This window comes from Anas acuta, chromosome 15 (assembly GCF_963932015.1).
Source record: "Anas acuta chromosome 15, bAnaAcu1.1, whole genome shotgun sequence".
Lineage (NCBI taxonomy): Eukaryota > Metazoa > Chordata > Aves > Anseriformes > Anatidae > Anas > Anas acuta.
The window spans coordinates 13,955,998-13,980,885 of record NC_088993.1 but is presented as its reverse complement, the minus strand read 5'-3'; the positions used below and the strand labels follow the sequence as shown (position 1 = coordinate 13,980,885).

At 38.9% G+C, this 24,888-nt stretch overlaps 1 protein-coding gene across 3 annotated transcripts in view; it reads left to right on the top strand.

Annotated features, from left to right (window-relative positions):
* The first annotated feature begins 3,402 nt into the window (after window positions 1–3,402).
* Window positions 3,403–24,888, top strand: part of CARD11 (caspase recruitment domain family member 11) — a 44,753-nt gene continuing 23,267 nt past the window's right edge. The window contains exon 1 of one of the 3 annotated variants that reach the window (XM_068699215.1): window positions 3,403–3,843. In XM_068699215.1, coding sequence (XP_068555316.1) covers window positions 3,831–3,843 — 13 coding nt within the window. In that variant the 5' untranslated portion in view covers window positions 3,403–3,830. Of the gene's footprint in view, window positions 3,844–15,789; window positions 15,937–24,585; window positions 24,728–24,888 lie in introns of those variants that run through there. The other 2 variants (XM_068699216.1, XM_068699214.1) reach the window with 2 other exon arrangements.

The following is a 24,888-nucleotide window of genomic DNA, read 5'->3' as shown; positions in this document are numbered from 1 at the left end:
TCTAAGTAAGAGTGATAGTCTCTAAGGACAGTTGAGCAAGGCTGATAATATAAAATATGTAAAATGTGGAAAATATTTAATACTTCTGTTTCTTTGCTCTAAAGAGTTGGAGGGGTTGTGTTAACAATATATACGGTGCTACTGAGCTAAGACATGCAGGAGAAATGCAATATATTAATTCTCAGATCACTAGTTTGTAAAATGCTTTTCTGGTACCCAGGGATTTTCAGGACTATTACGCTGATAAGGAGTCAAGGGCAGTCTCCTCATGGGCTGGGATGGCTCTCTTGGGAGACGAAAGGAATAGAAGAAGAACAGCAGATTAAGAGGTGGACAGTTTAGTATTTTTCTGCTTCCAAATGCTGATTTTTTTAAAAAATTTATTTATTTTTAGCTTTCCATTCTGCAACTACTTAAAGATATCCAGCAGCTTTCTTTCTGAGTTACGGCCTGCCCTCCTGAGTGCTGATGAATCAACTCAGTAAAAAGGCATTCTGTAGGAAGTCAAGCTGCATGCAGAGAATCTTCCCCTGGATAAACACATTTTGCACAATTCCTGTGGCACAGACAGAAGGAGAAGCTTTCCCTGCAGGCTCTGACAACAGCGTTATCATGTGAAAGTTTCTATGAGCAAAATACTTTGGAGGCTGGCAACAATGTAGAGAAACCTCTCAGATGCCAAGTCATCTTCACTGTCTGATGGCACTAATAGAAGGCATAGGATAACCTTGAAATGTTGCTGGTTTTATGCAAGGACACTAAAGTAAAAGCCTGGAGGAAGGGAAGGTACAGTATTATCAAAAAGCTTAAGATCCTCATTATTCAGGTTTACCATTAAGGGTCAGATCATGCAGAATTAGATATACCTGTATCTTAGGTGGAACATCAGCATTTTCTTGAATTTTCTAGTTGCCTAACAGACTATAATTATTTTCTGCACTTGCATTGTGTGAAATATATCACCTCAGTCTACTAGTTTTTCAAAGAACTGTAACCTCAGTCATAATATATTTATAGTTAGAGAATATTTTTTTAAAAACTGAAAACTGGAATTAAGATTTGAAATTCTTATGAGAGACGGTTCATACTCAGTTATGGGTAGTTTTATGATTGATAACTGGATCCTACTTGACTAATCTCAATTTACCAGAAAAGCCTTTATGATTAGGAGAATTTTGCATTCTTCAGATTTCAGTGATAGACTCCTTTAAGCTGCTCAGGCTTTACTGGGTAATTGCTTCATCTCTAGGGCTTCACTTTAGGCCCAGGGAAATGTGGGATCTTTAAAACAATTACTGTACCTTTTGAAAGCTGTTTGTAGTCTACAACATTAAGCAGAACAGAAGCAGGAACAGGAACAAATGGTATCTAACACTGCTTTACTCAGGAGGGCACTTTTGTAGTCTACTGTCTGATACCCAATTTGCTGAAGAAATCAAGGACAGGAGGAGAAACCTGTAACAAGACTTGGTAAGTTTTAACAAGAATTCTGTCAAGTTTTTATTTTCAGGTTAGGAACTGCATGTGGAAGACCTGTGTTTTTTAAATTGAAGTGAAGCCACAAAGCCTGCTTGTCAGCAGAGTTAATTTCTCTGGTTGTGCTGAAAATGGTTCCTCTGTTGCATGCACAAATCGGCTTCCTCTATGAAAGCAGTCGAAAGTTTGGATCAGAAGTAACTTATTAGTCTTTTGATAGAATAATGGTAGGCCACAATTTGTATAGCAGTATTTCTCCAAAGTATCTATGGCTTTCTCCTAGTTGTGCTGGTCATGTAAAAAACTACAGAACATCGTCCATGCAGTTGTCACATGGATAGATTTTGGTTGCTCAAAGCACAAAGCTTTCCTGCACCTTGTCACATGCAGCTTGCTATTTATTTAAAGGTGAATTTTGATAAAGTTGCACAAGAACATCAGTAACACATTACAGTATAGTCCTCAATGGAAAATATATATATATATATTAAGGGAGATACCATGTTCTACTGTTGCCCAGTGAGGGAGAAAAATTCCTGCCTTCCTCAGTCTTTGAGTTCTTGATTTAGAGAACTGGAATCTCTTCCAGAATCCCTTTCATCCTTATGGCTAAACTTAGGCTCCTATTGGTCTGGCTACAAACACATGAAATCAGAAGGATGATAAGGCAGAATTAGAGCAGAGCTGCCCCACGCATTTTGCTGTCTAGAATATATTTTGCTCCCTCCCAGCTTTCACAGGGCTGAGGTTTTCAGTTTGATAAGAACACTTTTGAGTGTTACTGTAATGACACTTTGAGCCATATATTGTCTCCCTTACATTTCTTCTTTTCAGTTTATCATCTCACTTCCTTCATTCTGTTTTCTTTGTCACTGCTGTATCCTTTGACGCTGTTATATCATTTGATAGTTTTTTTCCACTGTACTTTCTTTCCATTCATTGTTTTCCTTTAGTCTAACAACTACTTTTCCTTTCTCTGTCTCTCACTCCATTACTTTCCTATTGCTGACTCCAATGAGTCTTCACTTATTGCTGACTTCCAATGAGTGCATCCATCCAGTACAAAGGGCAAAGCCTAGGTAACGGCTGGGAGTAGAGCATTATTTGTGCCCTGTTTTACCCCTGGAGGTTGAATAGGCAATTGCAGAACAAGAGTCAGCAAGAGTGGCAGGCACATCATGCGAGTGATGCAGGCTAAGGATCCCTGAAGAACATAGCAGCATTGAAGGACGGTTACTTGCAGCAGTGGTGTGTCCTGGTCCCCCAGGACTAGAACAGGACTGGTTTGCTTTGTTCTTGTTGGCTTGACTGTGGAAGAAACCTCCCAGCCCATAAATGTCCTCAGTGAGACCCACCAGTTGTTAAATTTGCCCATGTGTGGCCTTGAGCCCGGAGTCCAACATTAAAGCTATTCAAGGTCCTGCAGCTTATTTATGTCAGCAGAGACTTCCTTTGGAAAATATGTTGTTTTTAAGTACCATTCAACTCTACAATATTCTAATACTTGCATGAAATTTCATTGACTACCCTTTTAGTGACAGTAGCTGTTAATTAAATAGATGTTTTCCTGAAAACCCTTTGAAACCTTGGGAAACCACTGAACTTCTGCATGGAACTGTTTTTCTTGAAACTCTCTTCTGTTCAGTCCTTCCTTTCTCTTTTTCTTTCTTGCCTGCTTTCTAGCCAGCGTGTGTACTGAGAAGCAAAAGCTGCTGCTTTGTGCTCAGAGAGGCACAGCACCAGTAAGGCTGGCATTCAGTATGTCCCCTTTTGCACGGGGAAACATGCCCTAAAAGTCCAGGAAACTAGAAGTGAGGCAGCAAAGACAATCTGCTTTTTCTATCTGAGCCAGTTGTTTGTGATTGCGCTGCTGCCTGCTCTGCCCACTGCTCTTCCTGGGGAAGGGGCAGAGTGTCTCTGTATTTGCTTACAGTGGTACTTCAGGGCTCTGCTGTCACCTGTGTGCAGACTCATTTGCAAACAGGCTGTATCACTGGGGAGCAGAAATATGTTTTTTTTAAACCCTAGGCAGATTTATAGTCTAGTTTCCTGTCAGATCTTTGCATTTTCCTCCTCCGCCCCTCCCAGCCTCTGACACACTTTTTCTCACTTTCTGTGTCGCTCTTTGCTCATTCTGACACCGGTGCACTTGCTTCCTTTATTCCTGATTCTCCATAAACTTTCGGCACATTTGGGGCCAGGGAGTGTTTTGCTCCTTGTGTTTCCTTTACTTTTTAACAGCTGCAGAGCACAAATAACCTCTCCAGGACTCCTGGAGAGACGGTGGCAATTGCATGGAGGCAACATAGGGACTCTCAGCCTGCGGCAGCTGCAGCAAGACAGCCTGGTCACTCATGAGCACCCAAGGTAAGGAAAGCAGCTGTCAGATCAGCTCCACCTCACTGCTGGCTAGGACGGCGTTTGACTCTAATCACTACAAGTTCCACTTTCACCTTTCACCTCTTTTTTGTGTTCATTTTCAAGAGCGTGTTTCTTTGAGAATGATTGCATTCGTGCCTTCCTTGCCCTCAGCAGGTCTAACTGTACTCTGCATGCACGGGTACACAGAGCTGAGGTTTCTGCGAGGTAAACAGGTGGTAGCTGGAGGTGAAAACATCTTCTTCAAGAAGGGTGCGCTGGGAAGGAGGATTGAAATGGAGGCCTAGCGGGGGGAGATGAAAGGACTGATTGTCAGCACTGGTCTCCAGGGAATTTCTGCTTCTATTTGTAGTATGTTGAGCCCTAGTTTTTTTTTTTTAAAATCCTTTCATTGGGGATTTATGCTTTCTATTAACTAATAAAATCATAAAATCTTTTTTTTTTAATTAGTTCTTCTCACTTCCTTTATTTACTCAACACTAGTGGATCTCTTACTATCTTTTTCACCATCTTCTTATGCCTGTTTTTCATCAAGCATATTTTTTGTGTGTGACAAATGTTCCCCTTGTTCCTTTCTTTCTCTTCCCTCCACGTTCTTTTTCTTGTCTGTGCAACAGACTGTACATCCTCCCCCATGTTTTCAGTCTTTCTCTCCTTCCCCTCTGTGATTTCCTTCTCTGTCTTGTGTTCCCCTTTCCTGTTGCTTCTCACATGCACTCCTCCTTCCTGCTCCATCCTCTTTCTCATGCACACATACACTGCAGCCCTGCAAAGTTGATTTTGCACACACCATGGTGTTGCTTCTCCACTGGACTGTCCTTGTACACATATGCTGCTTTTATATCTGCCCCTTTGCTCACATACATATTCACGATTTGCATATTTGCAGTTTTGGAGATGCATCCCAAAGTAGCAGACTTTTATTCTTAAGTAGCTTCCCTCCAATTCTCAGACTCATACTTAGAGATTCACAACAAATAACCACTGTCATCCTGTCTCTGTTTCCTTCTCTCTCACAACAGAATTTTCTAACGCCTATAACACACCATAGCTTCCTTTCTACTCACAAATACAGCCTTCCCTGACGTTGTTTTTTCTATCCCTGCTCTTTATATCATCCCACTCTTTTTACCCCAACCCTCCATTAGATTTCTCTATCTGTTTTAATCTCGATGTTACATTTATGATGGGAGGAGCCACTGAAGCAGATGGTCTTACTCTGCTGCCTTGGCATCTCCCCACATACTTGTAGAGGAACTGGAGGACTTTTTGCAGTTTCTCAACTCCTCTTTCCTTTACAGCATATGCAGGCTAGAGCAGAGCAAGAGCTTTGTAAAGCTCTTAGATACAGAACTCCTGATCTGACACTAAGGTAGTTTATGCCCCATTGAATCCCACAGGATTTCAAATCTCAGGGGTAGAGAGAGGTTCCTTGCTGTAATGCTGTAGTGGGAGTAACTTTGCTCCAAGGATTTCGAGACAGCTCATTTTTTAAATACCAGAAGTTGCCAGGATCAGATATGGTTAAAACTGCATCCAAGGGTAGTATCTGCTATTATTGTGTATTTAAGTTTATAAGCTTTGAACCAGATATGACAAAGCAGTAATTTTTTTGATGAAGCTTTTTAGCCTCACCTTCTTAAGCAGGGCTATTGAGACTGGAGATTTATTTCTAGGGATGTTCTGGTTTGGGCTTTTGGGGACTGAATAAGGATCACATATTAAACTCAGCTGAATTAATAAGAGAATTATTATGTGAGAGAATTCTCTTAACAATCTACCCTTCTCTCTCAAATTGTCTATCTCCTTATGAGTGAAAGAAGCTTAAACTATGTTTGCAATTATAATATATCCTTTTTGATTCAGAGCTAGCAAACTGTGGCCTTTGAGCTGTGAGCATTCTCTTCTGAATACTGAAGCAGGTACATTAAAATATCTTTGTCTTTTGGATCTGATGAGAAGTCCAAAAGCCTAGAACAATAAAATAAGAGATGTTAGTTTTATTCGTACAATTTTAATATGACTCCTTACTCTGTTACAACTTGTCTTGTGACATGAAATGTTCTGGTGTTCCTTTTAGTCATTCTGCAAAACTTGCATGATGATTTTGTGCTTTATGTTTTTGGTATCCTATGCCCCCAGTACTAATTCTTCTTGTGACGCCTTGATATCTCCCAGAAATAAATTGCCTGAGACAACATTTCGCCCCTTATCCCTTCCCTCTCACCATCGTCCCTCATCATCGTGGTTTGCTGTGGGTTGAATTTAAATGGACATTGTCAAAATTGGGTTGACAGATACAAGGGAATGTGGAGCTAGAATTCAATATTTTTTTCTAGTTTCTTTAGTCATATACCTGGCAGGAGTGAAATTTCAGCTGGAAAGAGCATGGAATCTTTCCACCCACCCAGCAAATTGCTGTATTGGGAGGGGCACCTATGGAACAGACATTCAGAATCACATGTTGGACTCCTCATTCTTACGCAAATAGTTACTTCCATTTATATTTAACTCTGAACTAAGAGTAAAGTAAAATTTCAGCATGAGTGAGAAGAGAACCATTTGAATGTAGTTTTACCTCTTAAAATTAAAAGGAACTTGAACCTTCTCTAAAAGGATGCATCCCAAATTACTGGGATATGCGAAAGAAATCTGAATGTAGTATACCAAATGATTTAGTTTTATACTGTCACTTAGTCAAATTTTTAATGAGTTATGTGGCATGATGACTCACAGAGGATGAAGCGTATAAAGAGCTTTATTTCTCCCAATATTATGTCTATATTATTGAAAGAGAACAAGCTATCCACTTATCAGGTGTCTCAATTCTCTTTGGTACTGAAGTGCATGTTTCATGAGAAACAAAAGTTTCACTTAGATGTGGTCATTAAGGTTGTGTAACAGGTGATGGAATTTGACCTGTGATAGCTTTCTTTGTAAGTAACCCCCACAGTGATCTAAACCATAAAAGAGTAAGGGTTCAGGTCTTGTGGCTTTCAGACTGGAGGGTAAAACTCTAGCCCTCACCAAGTTTAGTGGAGTTTTGCCACTGGTATCAGTGAGATATGATTTTTGCTTTGGCTGTTTATCACTGCTGTCTGTAGGATTTGCATTCTCAGAATGCTGTCCGCTTTGCTGAGAATAGAGTATCTGCAGTGAATTTGCAATTCCCTTTTCAGAACAAATGATGGGGTTTTCTCAGGTGTATGTATAATAAGATTCTCCATCTCCTCTCTTCCCCCAAACTCTCACTTAAGTGCTGCCTTCACCCTCTAGTCAGGGTCAGTTATTTAATGGCAATGAACATTTTCAGGAAGGTAACCTTTCTGCTTGTGATTTGTTCAAGGACTCTGGAATTATAATGGTTGATGTCAAAAGTATATAATTGGTCTCTGTGGCACACATCCAACAAGTAATAAAAGGCTCTTTCTCTCTACTTCTTCAGTCAGTATTCTCTCCCTATATTACCCTCTCACTTTTGCTCCTCTCAGGCAAAAGGAGAATACAGTGCTAATCTGTTTAAAGTGCGATTTGACAGAATGGCCAATCTGCCATACACCCAGACATGCTGTGTCCCAGCTGTGGGCAGCAGTGGATTGCTCTCTGCCTGAAGGTTTGCACACTGACTTTAAACATAAATGTCTTCTCTGAACTTTATTTTGGGTACCTTTCTTCCTTCATACTCTTCCGCCAAGTAGTTGGGCTCTAGTTTGCGAGTATCATGAATTCTCACATGCTCATTGATGTACAGGAGGGGTGTTTAAAAATTTACCAGTCGGTAAGGCCTTTGTGCTCTTTTATACAAAAGGCAAACACAAGGTTTTTTTCACAGCTCATGGAAATGTATTACCAACAGCACCAGAAGCTGATCATGTGTTGTACATAGTCTGCTATCACTGGTGAATGTGTAGTGAAGAGAATATTCTTGTTACATTAGTCCCACAAAACCTATTTGATCTTCAGTGCTGGATGGAGCTTTACTTTCTAATGCTGTTTACTTCAGTGAATCTGTTTAGCAACTCAACAGGAAAGAAGAATTTGTCAAATCTCACTGGAAATCTATCAGAAATGTCAAAGTAAATGCTGTAACATTCTGGTTTCGTCAAAAGGGTAAATGTATATACAGCTGTGTATGTGATATTATTGCTAGTAATTGTTGCCTTGGTGAATCTGTCTGTATAAAGTAGCACTGGTGTGGTATTAACAGATATTTTTGTTCTGGTCCCTGAGGCCAGTTTGGCCTTACACAAAGATACTTGTTGTTTGCTCAAGCCTGATAAGTCTGCCCTGTTCATTGTAGTTCAGGGGAGGAATACATCTTCATTGCAACCCGTGAAAGGATCCCCGCCAGCCCCCTCAGTGCTGGATGTCTGCTGGCAAATTTTCAGCAGGTTGTAACTGAGGCACTGAAACTTTAATGTAGGCTTTCTGTCTAAAATGAGATCCTTTTTTTTTTTTCCATATGAATGCAGACAACACTGTATGCAAGCAGGACATATATGGTTGTCAATAGCAGTTAATAGGTTGTTTCCACTTCATTTCTTATGGCTCTGTATGTGTATAAACATTTCTAAGCTACCTACTTGAAATCAGTGAGCATGCTTAATAGGTTGTTACACACATTTAATATATTTGAGCACAAAACCAAGTTCCTCCAAAGTTTTAAACACCATTAAAAGGCAAAAGATTTTTCCCTTCAGATGTTTTCCTCTATGAATTCTGAATCCTGAGAGAACTGGGAAAACACCTGAAAGTTGTTTCAATTCTTTTTCTAAAGCTAGCACTAAATACACCTAATTTCCAAACTGCAGTGCAAATGGTGATTGAGTCTTTTCTTCTTAATCATCAACTGAGAATATGACATAAGATCAGTCTGAGGCTTTTGGCTTTTAACATCTCAGTTAAACTAGCAGGGATGTTTAGAATTCACTAACCATACTGGCCTGTTGAATGAAGCCATGGCGGTTTTGCATGGATCATCTCCATGCAAAGACTGGTGCCTACAGTCTTTTACAAGAACAAGGTGTGGGGTCTATCCAGTAGCTACTGCCTGCATCTCTATTTCTTGGCTTTTTGTGAAGATAGTTGCAATTCTGTACATTTTTCGTAGTTTATAATGAAGTAGTTGGTGAGATCATTAAACTCATTTCACTAATACCTTGTACTGAAGGAAAATAGAAAATTTCATAAACTTTCTTGTCTTCTTTACTATTGCAGAGCTGATTTTCTCGGGTCGGGGGGGGGGGGGGGGGGGGGGAAGAGGAGGTTAAATAATCTCTGCTACTGCTCTGGTAGTTTCCCTTCACAGTTCCTGCCAAAACAGGACAGAATAAGTCTCAATATTGATTAGTTTAAGAATATTTTTGACATGTTGCATCCTTCCAGTATTTTCAGTTATGTATTTTTCAGGAAGATCCAAGACTAACATGTTTTATTGTAGAAGGTTTAATTTCCTTCTGTCTTTTATTCGCTCATTTTTGCAATTTAAGCCATGAAAGCTATGAATGCAGTATGAAAAAAATATATACCTAAACTTCTGTCTTAGGTCAGAAAGGAGTGTGTTTTTCTTCTGCTTTATTTTTTAGAAAAAAAGAAAAAAAAGTGAAGGAGTATTACATTTCCTGTAAGGCTGGAAACACTGAGTCAGTTTCTTTTTAATCTGAAATTCAATGGTTTGAAGGAAAAATGATACTTGGGCATTTTCTTATGGAGTGTTACAAAACAGAATGATGTTTTTGTGACTTGCCCGTATCCATAGTGAGAGCAATATCAGTCTGCTTTGCTGGAGTAAGTGCTATTGACAGTAACACCTTCACTGAATCACTGAACAACTGGGGTTGCACACCTGGGAGAGTAGTGTCTGGCTCAATAGTTACTTTAGAAGCTGTATGAGAATACAGTATCAGGACGGAATGAACTTTTTCACCTACAGAGAACAATTGGAAAATGCTAGGTGTAAGGCAGAGATGGTCAGGATTTGAATGCCACTTTTTGAAGGCTGAGAGTTTAATGACAAGCTCTGATACCTTTTAGAACTTCTACAATGTGGAAAAATGCAAACTCATTGCAATTGCATCATTATAAGATAATGGTGCATAAATCCAAAACTATTTTACCAGGATAGTATTAGAAATATTGGATGCAAACCCATTAAACAGCTAATGTGATCATCCCATATCTAAGTGCAGTCTCTGTATAAAGGGATAAGTATAGTAAAGGTCCTTTGAACATTCAAAACTTTGAAGGAAGAACATGCAAAAAGGTGGAGGGCGGTTAGTTGCTGTTATCTTGGTCTTCATTGGACATCCCAAGTCCTCTCTACCTTCAGTCTGATGCTTTTGTCTGACTTGCCTCACTTATGTTGTTTTATATGTCCTTTCCTCTTCCTCTCTGATTCTCGTTATCATCCATATACGGTAGTTTCATCAGGTGAGTGAAAACAGCTAACAAACTTCTCCCTGCACAGCACACCTCAGAGCTGAGGATATCTGTCACCTCTGGTTTGCTACTGATCCTGAAGGAAATGAAGCAATACATAAAGCATAGCAAATGAAAAAATCAAAAATCAGAGGGAAGGCATAGATGGGCTGTGGTGCTTTAATAAGTCTTCTGTACCTCACCGTGGAAGTCGTATTTTCATCTGGGGGATTCTAGTGCATTATTTTCTTTCACTCTCATGGAGAATGCTTAATGCATACAACTGTAGTGGGGGGAGGTGGTTGTGCTGTGTTTCAAACATGGTCTAATATTGGTTCTCTGTGGTCCTGCATTTAACATGTATAAAAAGCCACACGAGATCATCAGACCCTGTGGGCTGCGAAATGCCACATCCTGGCATTCTGTGTTACGTTCTGCATGTCTAGAAGTGGTTTCTTCCCACCTTCCTCCTGCCCTCACATGGAGGCAGTGAACTCAGTAGTCTCAAACCAGAAATTTGTTCTGCCCTGGGTTTGGCCTGACACAAGCCCAAGAAGACACATGCAGCTGCCTGCAGCCCACACTACCAACCTAGAGAAAATCATAGTGAATTGAGTTAGTTTTCTGTCTGGATATGGGTTATGAGCAATCAGCTGGACCATTTCTGACCTGAAAATGTATGGTAACATTTTTGGCTGAGAGCTAAAAGTTTGCATATAAAAATCTGAGAGGAGAATATGGTTATTTTAAACTTCTTTTATGCTTTAAAACATGTTTTACTAGAATTATCCATCTCAGATCCTCAAACTGTGAAGTGAGAAAGTCTAATTCTTTTTTACCTTGCTAGGGTGAATGATATAATAAATATTAGAAAGAAACGTAAAGAGTTATTCCAGAAATTTGAATTGAGATAAATGTGACTTACCGACACTTATGTCAGCACTCCAGTGGAGATACCAGTGGCTGCAAATGCCAGCTTCTGATCCCATCAAGAAAGGTTACCAACTTTCTGAGTGAGTCCTCACTGAGCTTACCTCACGTCCACCACTCACCTCATCACTGCAATTGCTAAGAAATGCCCAGTGTTTCTGAAGTCAATCCTGATGATAGCATTTTTAGGTTGTATTTGTTGGCCATTCCAAGTGAATAATTATGTGAGAACGAGAGGAAGAATTCTATTTTTAACAGATATTCTTTGTAGCTTTTTACTTTCTGAAGTCAGATTTCATCTCACTATAATTAAAGCTTTCCAGGTGTTTATTTAAAAGTTTTGCTGAATTTTATTTTCGGAAAAGTCCTTTCTGTCCTTGGTAGCTCTGTTTTCACTATTCCTGTTACACCAGTCTTCCTTCTAACAGCTTCCTCAGTTCCAAGCAGGCAGGGTTATTAGGACAGAAAGGGTTAATGCTATGGGAGAGAAGCGGTCAGGATGTCATAACAAGGTATATGCTTCTCCTCTGTGTTTTTACTTTCTGAGAGCCATAATTTTTCCTGCAATATGCAAGGAAAAAGGTGAAGACAGGATCTAGAAAATAAACAGTTCTTAAGGCAGCTTTTTACTGCTTTTCATCAGAATATAAATAGACTGTCGCTTCTGCAAGGAGACACTTTGATGAGAGATGGAGGGAGATATTTGAGGTATATCAGGGCGGCTGATCATCAGAAGTGGAGTGCACTTGGTTTTGGCAATGCAGACACATGAGTATCATCTAACCGGTCCGTCCACCAGTCTTTACAACCAGTATGAAAATACTGCTGTACTCACTGGGGGCTGCCCTAAAGGCTGAACAGTGCTTTTAAAGGGTTATGTGATTCTCAAGAGAAAATTAGTCAGAGTATCTGAGAAACCTTCATTGCCCCTGAACTGCTCTTGCCTTCCTCTATTGAATACTGCCTGATGTATAACCTCTGCTTTCCATTACTGAGAACAAGAAAGAGCTGCAGGTTTTGTCAAACTGCAAGACAGTAAGTTTTTAGGATGCTGCAACCACATTCTTGGATGTTTCCAGCTTTCAAGTCACATCAGGGAAAACAGAAGAATAAAAGAGTTGTCCACCCAGAAGCAGCCATGGCCAGCACTAGTAAAGCCCTTTTTACCCTAGGGAAGGCTGTCACTTGAGAGCAACCAAAGGGCATGCAAACACCCAGAGCTACTTCAAAAGCTTTACCAGCAACCAGGAATCATTAATGATTACTTTCTCTCAGGACAGGTCCTGCAAACACTACCTCCCACACTCATTTGCTATGAACAATTTCAGTGTGAGTATAAGGAGAAAGTACAGTTCTGTGGTTACTGCAGTTCATCAGCCTTTTCAGAGCTCTCCCACGGTACTTGCCCACTTCTCACCGAGTTCTCTCTTCCGTGATGTTCTGCATTTTGTGCTCCTTCACCAAGGTACCTCATGGAGCAGGAATAAAAGAACCCCTGGCTCTTTTTTCCTTCCCCTCAAGTAACCATCTGTGTTGCTGGGTAGGGAAATGTCACACAGGTAACCCTGTCATACAGGCAAGGATGGACAAAGACAGATCAAGAGCTCTTGTCCTCTCGTAAAATGCAGAGAGAAGATTTCAGAAGTAGCTCTCAATAGCCAGGATTTCACCCAGTAATGCCAGCAGTGCTGGTTGGTGTCTAGGACATTTCTTCTAGGAATGCTAATAATAAAAAGGCTGGACAAGTTTCATTTTTAAAGAGGCTTTTTAAATTCTCCATGGGCTTTTCTTTTTTTTTTATAAAAAAATCCTTTAATCTTTCTGATGTTTGCAGTACCCTGGAGAATAATATGAGTTCTTCTCTCAGGTGATGAGTGTATTGCTTTTATAGGATTTGAAACATTTATTGACCTGTTTATCTTATGACAAAACAGGATTTTGAATTCAGATCCAAGTTGCTCTACTTTGCTTCTGTTTCTAATCCCAATAGAACCTTGTATGATGTTATTTTATTATTTTGTTTTATGCTATATCATGCTAGAATAATTTCTGCCATAGAAGATAGAAAGGCCTTGCCATCAAAGAAGAAAACCTGTGAACAGAGCACACAGTTCTTAGAAGAGCTGAAGTCTGTGTGAAGGAAAGCAGGAGTTAAACTAGCTCCTGCATAACAATTGTTTTGGTTTACGCTTGAGGTTCCATCTCTGTGCCTGATTCCTCAGTCTCGCCTTCCACGGTGACTTCGTTAGCAATGAGATGCTAATTAAATTTCATATTTATGATTAGAAAATAAAATCATTGGACCTTTTTAAAATAGATTTTTATGAGTTTTGGCTCAGTCAGCTGAGTCAGCAGTATAGAGTCTGCAAGGCTGAACTTACCGGCTTTGGAAAAAAAATAAGATAAATAGAGCAAATAATGATAGAAGGAGAATCTAATCTAAAACCTCATACTGTTTCTACACTGTATTAATTTTTGAGCATAAGAAAAATAACTTCTTTTTTTTCCTCCTAGAAGAAATATTCATAGAAATCCATAGTCATGTAGTCATGTATTCATAGAAGTTCACAGTCATGTGGAAATGAACCTTTTTTTCTTTTATCATGTCTCAGAGGGTTCAAGGCTTCAAATTTAATCTAATTCTTAAAATCTCAATTGTAGGTGGAGATATGTTGAAAAGAGATTGATCTATCAGTACTTTTTACCACCATCTATTAACTAGCAAAATATGTATTTCATGGATTCAGAAGGATCAGAATTAGCATGAGTAAGCACTGACAACACAGTGTCAGCCCTCCTCCCCGTGGAGCATGTACTCCTGGGTGGTTTGTACAATAGTGGGGAATCAGAGTTACCTAAATACTGCTGTTGGCCAGATTTATAGGTGCTATATAGAGAGGTTTCTTATTAATGTAGAAATTAGCATTTCACAAAGATTTAAAGGCCCATTTTTCAAATACTTTAGCAGTCAAAGAATGCTGCAGTTGACAAAAGATTTTTGAAAGAGCTCAGCTTCAATCTGAGCATGTAAGAAAGCCCTGATTTTTAAAAGTGCTTAGCACTCAGCAGCTCTGTGATTCATAACACTATCTTATCCCACACTCTGAGGCAAGTCTTGCAAAGATCTGGCCATTTATTTTAATGCCTATAGTCCATCTACACTCTTTGAAAATCTGACCCTAATTACAAGTTGTGCCCTTGAGTGGGAATGAGAAATAGGGGAAATCAACCCCCAGGAATCAGAGCCATTAACTAGTGCTCATGTCGCATGTAACCTCACTTCATATGCACACACAACACTGCATTTAAAACAAATGCTTTTCTGCAGTGTTGTTAGCTTGCAATACTTCAAGCTACAAGGTACAGTTAATGCAAATAGCACGTGAAGAATTGTTATGCTTAGAGGCATAAATTAGGAGAATGGGGAGAAAAAAAAATGCTCCCACTGACTTTTAGTTGATTGTGATGCCTTACCACCCTTTGTATTGTGAAGCATCTCATAAAGATCAGGATTTGGGTGAATATAATCCTGCAAATCTTGCTTTTGTAATATTGCTCGTAAATGCTGCTTTACAGCAGCTGCCCATGCTTAAAAGACTGGGATGCTCACAGATGGAGTGTAATTCTTGCATCACTTTACAGTTTCTATTTTCGCAAATATTTATTTCCACAGTCAGCAGAGAATTCAATAAAATATGGTCCCTCATGCTGATTTTTCTTCATACTTCTTATGTTGACTCATTCTGAAGAACCACACTCAGGTGAAGAGAGAGACAGATATCTTGCTATTTTAGTACTTTGCTTCTTCAGTCTTTTCCAAAAATACAAGTTGACCATGAACAGAACTGCCCTGAGTTTCTTGATGAGAACAGAGTTTAGTGTCTTCATATGGTTAGTTAATTCTTCTGGGATAAGCTTTCCACACCAAAGCTTTATAGCATTTTATTCTATATCGTTAGAGCAATGGTCTCAGTTTTGGATAAAGCAACAGAAGATACTTAATTCCTCCTTGCAATGCTTTGGAAGTAGAAAATACTACAGAATTGCTAAGTATTTGGTATTCTGTTCCCCAAGACAGCAAGACAAGGTCGCAGAGAGGTTACCACTTACAGAAATAAAGTACAATCCTATTAAGCACGGAATCAGATTATTTTTGCTCAAAATTGCTATAGATGTGACTTAAAGGAGCCCTCCTGCAGGATGCAAAGTGGACTGTCTCTAGTTTCCAGAGGTCGCTTTCCTGCTTTTAACTGCACGCCTTGCAGTGAGGCTTTGTTGATGATGCAGAGCTGTTAGCTGCCCCCAGCTGTAGTATCTTCAGGAAACAAGGGTCTGTACGAAGTAGTGCCTCTCCTGCTCCATCCTGAGCTCACAGCTCTCTGTGGCTTTGAGAACACTTCCTCTAAGACTTTCCTCTACAATGTTGACAAATTTGAAAGTCACCCACAACCTCTGTTCAGAAGAAAAGGGAAGTCAGGCAGCCCCCAGCACCTTTCTATCTGCTATATATAGACAGTGAGTTTGAGAAAGAGGATGGTGGGCGTATGTTTCCGGAGCTACGTGACACGGTCCTGCTACACCAGTACAAGAAAGGAGAGGACACAGAGCAAGAAAAGGAGGTGACCAGGAAGCAGAACTGGGAAAAATATGATCATAAAGGAAGTACAACCATTTCCACGTGAAAGGGGAATTTTGATTTCCAGCTGTAAAATAGTGAGCTCCTTCTGATTCCTGGTGAGGTTCTGTTCTTAGGCTGGGCTGTTTGTGATCTTTTGTATACTTTTCTTGTCAAATGGCATCCAATTTTCTTCTGTGTGTCTTGTGCTGGGCTGACTGAGAAGTTCTTTAGGCATGCTTAATAGGACAGAGGATTTGGTCAATGGCAGGTGACAGAGTATCAAGAAGTATTTCAGTGGCAGTCTGTGATTAGAAGGGAAGCTTGCTTTTTCCAGGGGCTTTGAGGTGCAAAAACTACAGGTGCTTGTTATGTAGGGCATGGCGTTCCTCAAGCAGCAAACTAGCATGTGCGAGAGAGTTCTCTGTTCTTTAAAAATTGCAAGTGTTTTAAAGTAATAGTTAAAGAGGTTACAAAGTGGCTTAAATTATATATGCCTGTGTTCTATCTACATCAAGTTCTTCGTTTACATAAAATGAACAAAATGCATGTGAATGATTGCCATCATCACCTCAAGGAGACCAGACAGTGTTTGATCAAAAAGAATAGATATTAAGCAATTAAGAGCTAAACAAGATTGGATGTCTTCACAGAGCTAGGTACAGACCTATTATACCTTTGCATAGTGCATTGAGATAGTTAAGTGATTCATACTCTCATCCTGTGTGTAAGTCAAAATGTGCGCTGCTGTCATAATGCAGTATGCAGTTGGCATGGGGGTTATTTTTCATGTGTTTGGAGTAGTAGTGTTTGTTAAGGTCGATCCTTATAAAGGCTTATGACAGTTTTTTATTTGTCTGTTCTTTGAATTTTGTTTATTTTGCCTAGACCAACTTAACAGTGGGACTCCCAGTGTAGGATTCTGTTGTATTTTTCTGTTCATTCAGAACAGTGTTCTAAAGCCTGCTGAATGAAGTATTTTTTGCAAGCTTTCTTGGGCCATGGTGAATTATGGTGAGATTATCTGACAGTGTTCAAGACAGGAGCGTAACCTTTTCTGTTGTAAGAATGGCCTACACATTTACTGGCAGTTGTTGCTGAATTTGGAGACTGATAAACTAGAGTGCAGTCCTCCCATCTGATGCGCTGTGCATTAGCATTTGACTGGTTAGGGATGAGAATGCCACCTACATGGAATCATCATCTGACTGCATGGAAAATGTCCTTCTCTGAATGTTTTTTGTTATTGTTTTAACTTGTGTAATGTAGCTGTTTGTAGAAAGTGCAATCTTTTAATAAACAGAATGAGTAGCGGTTTTGGGTGGCACAGCAACACTTCTATTTTCCTGTTTTGTGTGACTCATTATATTAATAGAAGTGAAGTGTTAATAACACTGATGAGAACTAGGCTATCTGTGATAGAATTGTGTGAGTTTCAGATATATGTATCAATGATATGAATCATTGTCCTAACCAGATTGTTATGTAGTTCAGTGCATGCAAATTACCTAGGAACACCCACTCTCTGAACCAAGGAATGTACTGTTTGTTGTACAGGGAGCACACATTCGCTGGGACCTTACCTGCAATCATCAACCCTATTTGCATGTTGGGCTAACTTGAGTTTTGAATTCAAGACTCCAGATATGATGGCAGGAGCTCTCCTAATTACACTCTACTACCTACTTGCCCCACATTGTGTCTCCTCCTCCTAAGCTAATGAAAATCTCATTATCAATTGTAAAAACAGAGTGAGTTAATCTCAAAGAAAAAATTAACCTGAGACCTAATAACTAATTCTGAAGCATTTCTTAGACCAGCATTCTCATGAGCTCTTGGCAGCCTGAGGATGACAGCTTCTTCTTGAGATCTTTGCTTTTAGCACACATTAGTTGAGAGGAAATGCTCATGTCAGTAGTTAATGCTGCACTCAAGAAAGAAAGGCCAGACATATAAACATATTTGTACTACGTTAGCACAGTGATTTCTGTTGTCCTCATCATCATGCATAACAGCATGGAGAATGTGTAGATTAAAGCATTTATTAAATGTCAGGCTTTCAGCTCTCCACTGTTACTTTCCAAATCCTTTTAAATAGATGCACTAAATCCCTGTGGTAAATTATTTATTTAAATTATTGTGCCATTATCTTGATTTGCATGCTCAGAACTAGCATCAATTTCTGATGTATCAGGGTTTGTGGCAGGATCTTCCCTATTTGTCCCTTCATTTGCTTTACACCCCACATTCTTTCTTTTGGCCTTTAAAAAGGCTTTTCCTGTTCTCATCTCTATCTCACTTCTGCTCCTCACTTTCATTCTGTTGATTTCCTTTTTATGTTTCTTTTTCTTTTTTTCCTGTTCCCTTTTTGTCTCATTTTCCCATGTCCTCACTATTTTTTATCCTTAAATCTTGTCTTTCTGTCTTCTCAGATTTTTTTCATCATTTGTCATTGCTCACCTCTCTCAATTCTCATTTACTTTCACAAATATTACCACTTAATAATGCTAGTGTTAATAGTTTCTGAAATCTGAGCATCAGATTATTTAAAAATATGGAAGATCATAGTAGACCAATACCAAGACCAGCGTAGACAACGACATTTAAAGAGGCAAATCACTCTGTTGACCCTAAAGGAAATCTAATCAACAATTAGATGCAGATAGGACCAAAGTTCTAAGGTAGAAGTCTATGAGATGAAGTTCTAAACAGACAGATTTCCATTCATTAGAGAGAAACTAGATTTCTAAGTTAAACTGGATGCCTTATCCAGGTTGGTGAGATGACTCCACCCTCTGTCTCTTTTTATAAATTCATTCTTCTATCTGTGGTGCTTAGCAGGTATGCTGCTGAGGGTGCTAGAATTAGCACGCAGCATCTTCATGGTATGTAGAAAATAGTGACACAGAAAAATGACAGTGTCGTCAAAACATAATTGCTACATTTCTTTAAGCTGTTTGTAGAGGAGGATTTTTCCATTTTCGATGTTTATTATTGGTAATATATGTTCTACAACCAAATCTGATTGGATCGTGCATGTTCAGGGTAGCACAACCTGCTGTTGGTTTGCTATTGAGACAAAATTAGTCATTTCCTTCCTGTGTGATAACATGATAAGAGCTGTGAAGTTCTAAGCTGGCAAACCTGAGGAGGACATAGGCTTTAGATATTCTCACCAGCCAGAGAGCAAGGTGGTAAAGCATAGATCTGTGCTTTTTATGAAGCCCCAATGATTACAGGATCCTAATAAATACGTCGGAGTGATTAAGGACTCACAACAAGATTTCATTGGGCAAAACAGCATTCTTAGTATGCAGGTTTTTTTCCTTCAGGAAGTGATAGGTACTTTATAGCCTTTTGTGTGCAATTTCAAAAGCAGGCTAAAGCTACATGTAATAAGTGCGGAATTCAGTGCAAGGACTATTAGAGTATTAAGCTATATTATCCTGCAGTTCTGAAAAACTAGGATGTGTGTTGTATACAATGTTTTCTGGTTTAGGTGATAATAAGCAAACCATTGGTTCTACTGTATTAACAATACTAATAATTGATCCTTGCTTTATCTGTGCACATTTCTTTTTCACTGAGATAGTTTTATGTGGGTCTATTCTTAGTAGAGTAACTAAAGGCAAAGAAAGAGGTAATTAAAGAGAATTCCTATAGCATTAATTCTTCTGGTCCTCTTGTGTTAGGGGAAGAATAGTGATTAGAGACAAATCTCTGATTTATTCTATTGCTTTCATTTTTTCATAGAGCAGAGATACTGAAGGAGCAACATGATAGAATTCTTCATTTCTTTTTCTCTCATTTGGTTGTTTTTGAGATAATACTTATGAAAATGAGGGGAATTTTCTTTCCCTCTTATGTTTGTAAATGCAATATGAATATGCCTCTTGAACAAGTTAGGCAGGTTGTTTGGGTTATCTCTGTCTCTCTCCTGTTTAGAAAATGGAAGTAGTATTTATGACTGTGGCTATCATCTGGCTTCACTGAAGATCCAGGTTTACCTTGCTGAAGCTTTGCATGTCTAGTAATGGTTTGGTTTTGTTGTTTTTTTTTTTATACATTGTATGTAACAGGAAGATTGACTCAATGGACAGAAAATATTTGTGCTAAAATAATCCTACTTTGTGTTTAAAGCTTCCTGCTCTTCTTCTACTTTGGAATTCTACTTTGGTATACTTAGTCTATATTTCTCTTTTATGTTTTATTGGGTTCGTGGCGGTCTGTGGGCTGTCTGAATCTTTCATATAAAGAGGAAGTTCTGCTATATACAAAGTGGTTCTTTCCATGTCCAGCCACAGTGACCTGAAACAGAAATACAGCCCTATTTTTCAAGTGTTGTTTGCTTCAGAAAGTATTCTAAGGCTTACAAAACCTGAAGTAATAAAACTGTGCTAATAATAAAAGTTTTTCTATGGCCTTCCCATCTTAGTGGTTCCAAGTGCTTTGCAGTCACTACTGAATGAGTCCTACCTTGTCACAGAAATACTTGCTACCAGCCTCAGTTTCAGGTGTGGACACTGAGGTAGAAAGAATATAAAGTGCTGGTTCTCAAAGGCGGGTTAAGGCTTTGTCTCCTCTCATTTGCAGTCCAGATTTAGGCACCTGTATGGAAAGCAACTTGAAAGTGTAAGCAAACAAATTGTTGTCTTAATCAATGTTTAAGCTTTTCAGAAATGGTTTGCAGTACTGTAGAACATTCAGCACTGCAGCTAGCATAATTGGAAACTGCTGGTAGTGAGCATTTGAGAAAACCAGGATGTAAATAGAGCTCTCCTGTCTCCCTAAGCAAAGGAATATAACTTCCCTATCACACTTTAAACTGTGGCTTTCCTCTAAAATTAAAAATAGCACTAAATCCCTTTGTGGTTTTGTGGTTCTCTGATATACAAATCAACATCTATCCATACAAGCAGCTTTTGAGAAAATTTCCTTGTTGTTATGCTTATATCATATGAGTTGCTACACAAACTTGAGGGAGAAAGGGCATCACCCCATGAAGTCTAGAGATATGCACAGAAAAAGCTGTAATACAAATAGCCTCAAAATGTTGGGGATAATATACATAGTTTTTAAAAGCTTTTTGCATCATTGTATTTTGCTTTAGTGTGCTAATTCATATGTGATCCTTTTCTTTTTTATATGCACATATTTAGTATTTAACATGAACAAACTTATGTTTATATTAACTTTTAATTTGCACGTTTTGCGTGGTGGTTTCTTTTTAAATACTGTTAGTCTGTGAACATCTGTGACAAATGCAGAAGTCCCAAGCATAAGAACAGTTCACCCTTCCAAAACAAACTTCCTCCTGCTCCTAACCATGAGTACAATACCCTTTTTGTGTGTGTGTATTTCATGAAGGGCATATCAAGAAATCAGCAATGCTAGCTGAAGCCTTCATTTGCAGTCTGCTACATGGTGGTTTCTCAGTATCGACAGGCTGTCAAGAATTCACAGCAAGAGCGTGCAAATAATTAAGGACCTGAAGGGTTAATTTTTGCACCATCATGAAATTAAATCCCAAAAATGAAGCCTCAGGATGTGCCTTGATGAAGAGCACTTTATAGAACCCCTGGTTCTGATGCCTAGAGGCTTTATTCCCTTGATCAGTGGAGAGTGTCACTGACGTATGAAAGCGTGGAGTCTGGGTGAGAACAGAGAACAGCTTTAACTGCAAGGTGATTTGTTCAGTTGAAAAATATAACAAAAAAATAGCAAACACATAGAAAGATTCATTTGTGTGTAACAGCCAAGAGAAGAATATTCCCCGAGAGAGCAAAGGAGATGAGGGGAGTAGAGCGTTTCTTTCAGTGTAAAAAAGGGATTCTCTCTTTTATTTGTCTGCATCTATAGAGACCTTTGAAATAGATGGGACTAGCTGAGATTATTACTGGATTAAGATCTCCTGCAGTTAAAAGCTACGTTGTATACTAACTACTGAAAGGAGCAGCAGGAGAGCAATTTTTTAACTGCTGTGGCAATTCTTATTTCTTTTTGGCTACTGTTTGTTGAAGTCAGTCCAAGTCTGTGATTTCACACCTGTGATTTGTAATGGACATTGTAGTATTTCTGACATATCACAACTTCTGAATGTGTTAGGTTACAACTCAAGAGGTGCTGGAGTCAGAAACTAACTAGATAGTGATAATGAAGGTCAGATGAAATGATTACACAGTTGAAAACTTTTTAAGTCTGTCATTTTTAATTTGATAAGTAAAAACAACTTCTGTGCAATGTCATTACAGGAAGGAGGCAGGGAATAAAATCCTTTAAAAGACTGCAATATACATGTGCTGTTGAAAATCCTTTTACAATTAAAGCCACTAATGTAATACCTTTATTAGCTTCCCTCTGAGTTTCAGTTGTCACATCTGGTTTTGTACCAGCATAATAAAATTTCATCTAATCATAAGCGTTTTATTTCTTATTCAATATTACGTTATATGCTAAATCTAAATATTAAGTGGTTACTATAAAGGCTGCTCTATTAGTATCAGCTATTGGTTTCCATTGTCTCTGGAAAAGCTGCAAAACACAGTGGAGTTATGTGAAGATTATATACTCAGTCTAGCCAAGGAAACACAACAGGCAATACCCAAGCTCTGGGAAGGAGAGGAGTGCTACCCATTATGCAGTAGTAATCCCTCAAAGGGGGTGAGTAACAGCATGGAGAACTAGGAGAGTGCTTAGCTGTGCTTCTAGTAGGGTATTTCCATCTTGAAAACATGAAGAAGAAAGCAAAAGGATGATTCTCTCATTGCTACATGGCAATGACGGACTACTCCACTCAACATTGTTTCTAAGGGCTTGATCCTGACAATAGGCTGTGCTTAATAAGTCTGCTACCAGAAATGCGCTTTTAAAATTCTTAACCACTCGTACAATATATTTAATACTTTCCCATTAAATGTTATATCCTCAAAATAACAGTATAGATATGTTATGCCCGTACATGAAGGACTATTTGTTAAAGGTATTTTTAATGTAATGTAAAAAATGTATTCATGTTGAGAATTATGCTGATGAGTGAACTTTTCTTTGAATCATTTAATGAAGAAATCCCTTACTAATGTCCTAAGGGAAGTGCTGACAGAGAGTGTAATAAGTTCTGGTTCAGTGCAGCAGACTGCAAGATATTTTGCATTTTATAAAATTCAGGCAAGTGCTTCTGAGGTCCATCTGTGAGCTTACTGGAATGCTTTGAAAAAGCAAAGGGCCTGCAACATACGTTTTTTTTAGATGCAGTAGCTGTGGCTAGATGACTAAAATACTGTGACCTTCTGCTTTATTGCCTTCTCCACAGAATTCAGCTTTTTTTTTTTTTTTTTTTTTTTTATATACAATGTTTGTTAAATTCACCTTTGAAATTAAATATACATTTTTTTCCAGAACAACTGGTGGACAGTAAGGTTCATGAGAATGTATGAATATTTCAGATGAAGCTATGTTTCACCATCAGAATTCCTCCCACTGCTACCTACTTTATATAGCTTTATCTGTTGTTTTACCTTTATACTGTTAATTGCTCCAGTGTCAATTTTACCACATGCAAATGCTGGTACACAGTAAAAATTTATTCCACCTTGTAAGCAGTTCATAGTCTCAGAGAGACTTTCTCCTAATGACAGCCATGGCCCCATGATCCTAGATCCCACCAAGCAAATGTGGTCTTCCCTGCCCTCTGAGGATGGCTGTCTCTTCTGGCCCATTTAATAGCAGCCAGTGGAGTAGTAAAATGTACATGCAATCAGCAGAGCTAATGCTAAAAAATGGTTCCTGGGATATGAAATTACAAAGAAAAGAATTCTGCAAGAGCTACTGGAGTACAAGAGAGAACAGGAAAGCTTCTGGCACTTCTCCCATAACCTGTCCATGATATGAGGAACTCATTCAATTTTTTCTCATAGAGACATTGAACCCCAGCCTAGAATCCTGGACAATTTGGGAAGACATTTGAAAGAACAAGGCAAGGAACATGCATTTTTGTAGGACTATTTTGCATTTTATTATGATAGAACACTGACAAACACATTATCTAGAAGATTAGCACTTGCATTTTTAGTTTCCAAAATGAGGAGTTAATCGCCTCTGGCTATACAGAATAATAGCTGGTTCTGCCCAGTGACGTTCAGTGTAATGTATCATGCTTTGCAGTTCCTAAAGTTGGAAGCTGAGGAAATTATAACACAATGCAGAGAGCTTTTCTGGTCCAAGAAAAACACCTTGCTTTAGTTACTGATTACCACCAAAGCCTCATAAAGCACTGATCTCAACTCTTATGACCTAAGAACTGCACATTCTTCTTATACCATGGTCTCTGATAGGCTAAAATAACTCTTGAAACAGAAGCTTAACTTCCATGTGCCACCTGGACTGCAAGATCTTGAAAAAGCAAGAATGTAAAAATGAGACTTTTTTGAGATCTTGACATTTATCACAAATTTAAGAGGGAAAGATTTTTACAGTTTCCTTACTATTAACTTAGCTTTACTACAAGTTTTTTTCACCTTGTTGCCCGCCTTGTAACCTTCTCTAATGAGATGGTTACAAATTAGGAGTTGGCAGGAAATTGCTTAGCAAGCACTCAAAGATCATGTGATAGCTTTTGCATGAGCCAAGAACGTTTTCAGGCTTCAGTGATACAATGCTCATACCTATCCACTCATGCAGAGAGAGGCAAGGTCTGAACTCACGGGTACTGGCATTCGTGCCCACATGTCCATCAGTACACACACAGCTCCAGGAGGCAGGCATGCATAACTACTTGCCTATGAGTTAACTCTTCTTTAGGTATAGTTATTTTCATCATTTGGCTTGTCGCAGATATGCAGGGAAGTTGCATGTTCAAATCACTACAGCTGAGAGCAACAGGGGAGATGAGAATGAAAGCCGTAGCTTCCTGCAGTGAGTATTTGTCTTTGTTCTGAGCTTTGTATGTTCATACCCTTTCTTGCATCGCACCACGTCCTTTACTATTGCTTCTATTATGAAGAGGGATTCTCTGACTTCAGGAGACCTTCATGGAGTTAGCTGAGCTACAGATTCATCACCAGAGAGCAATACTC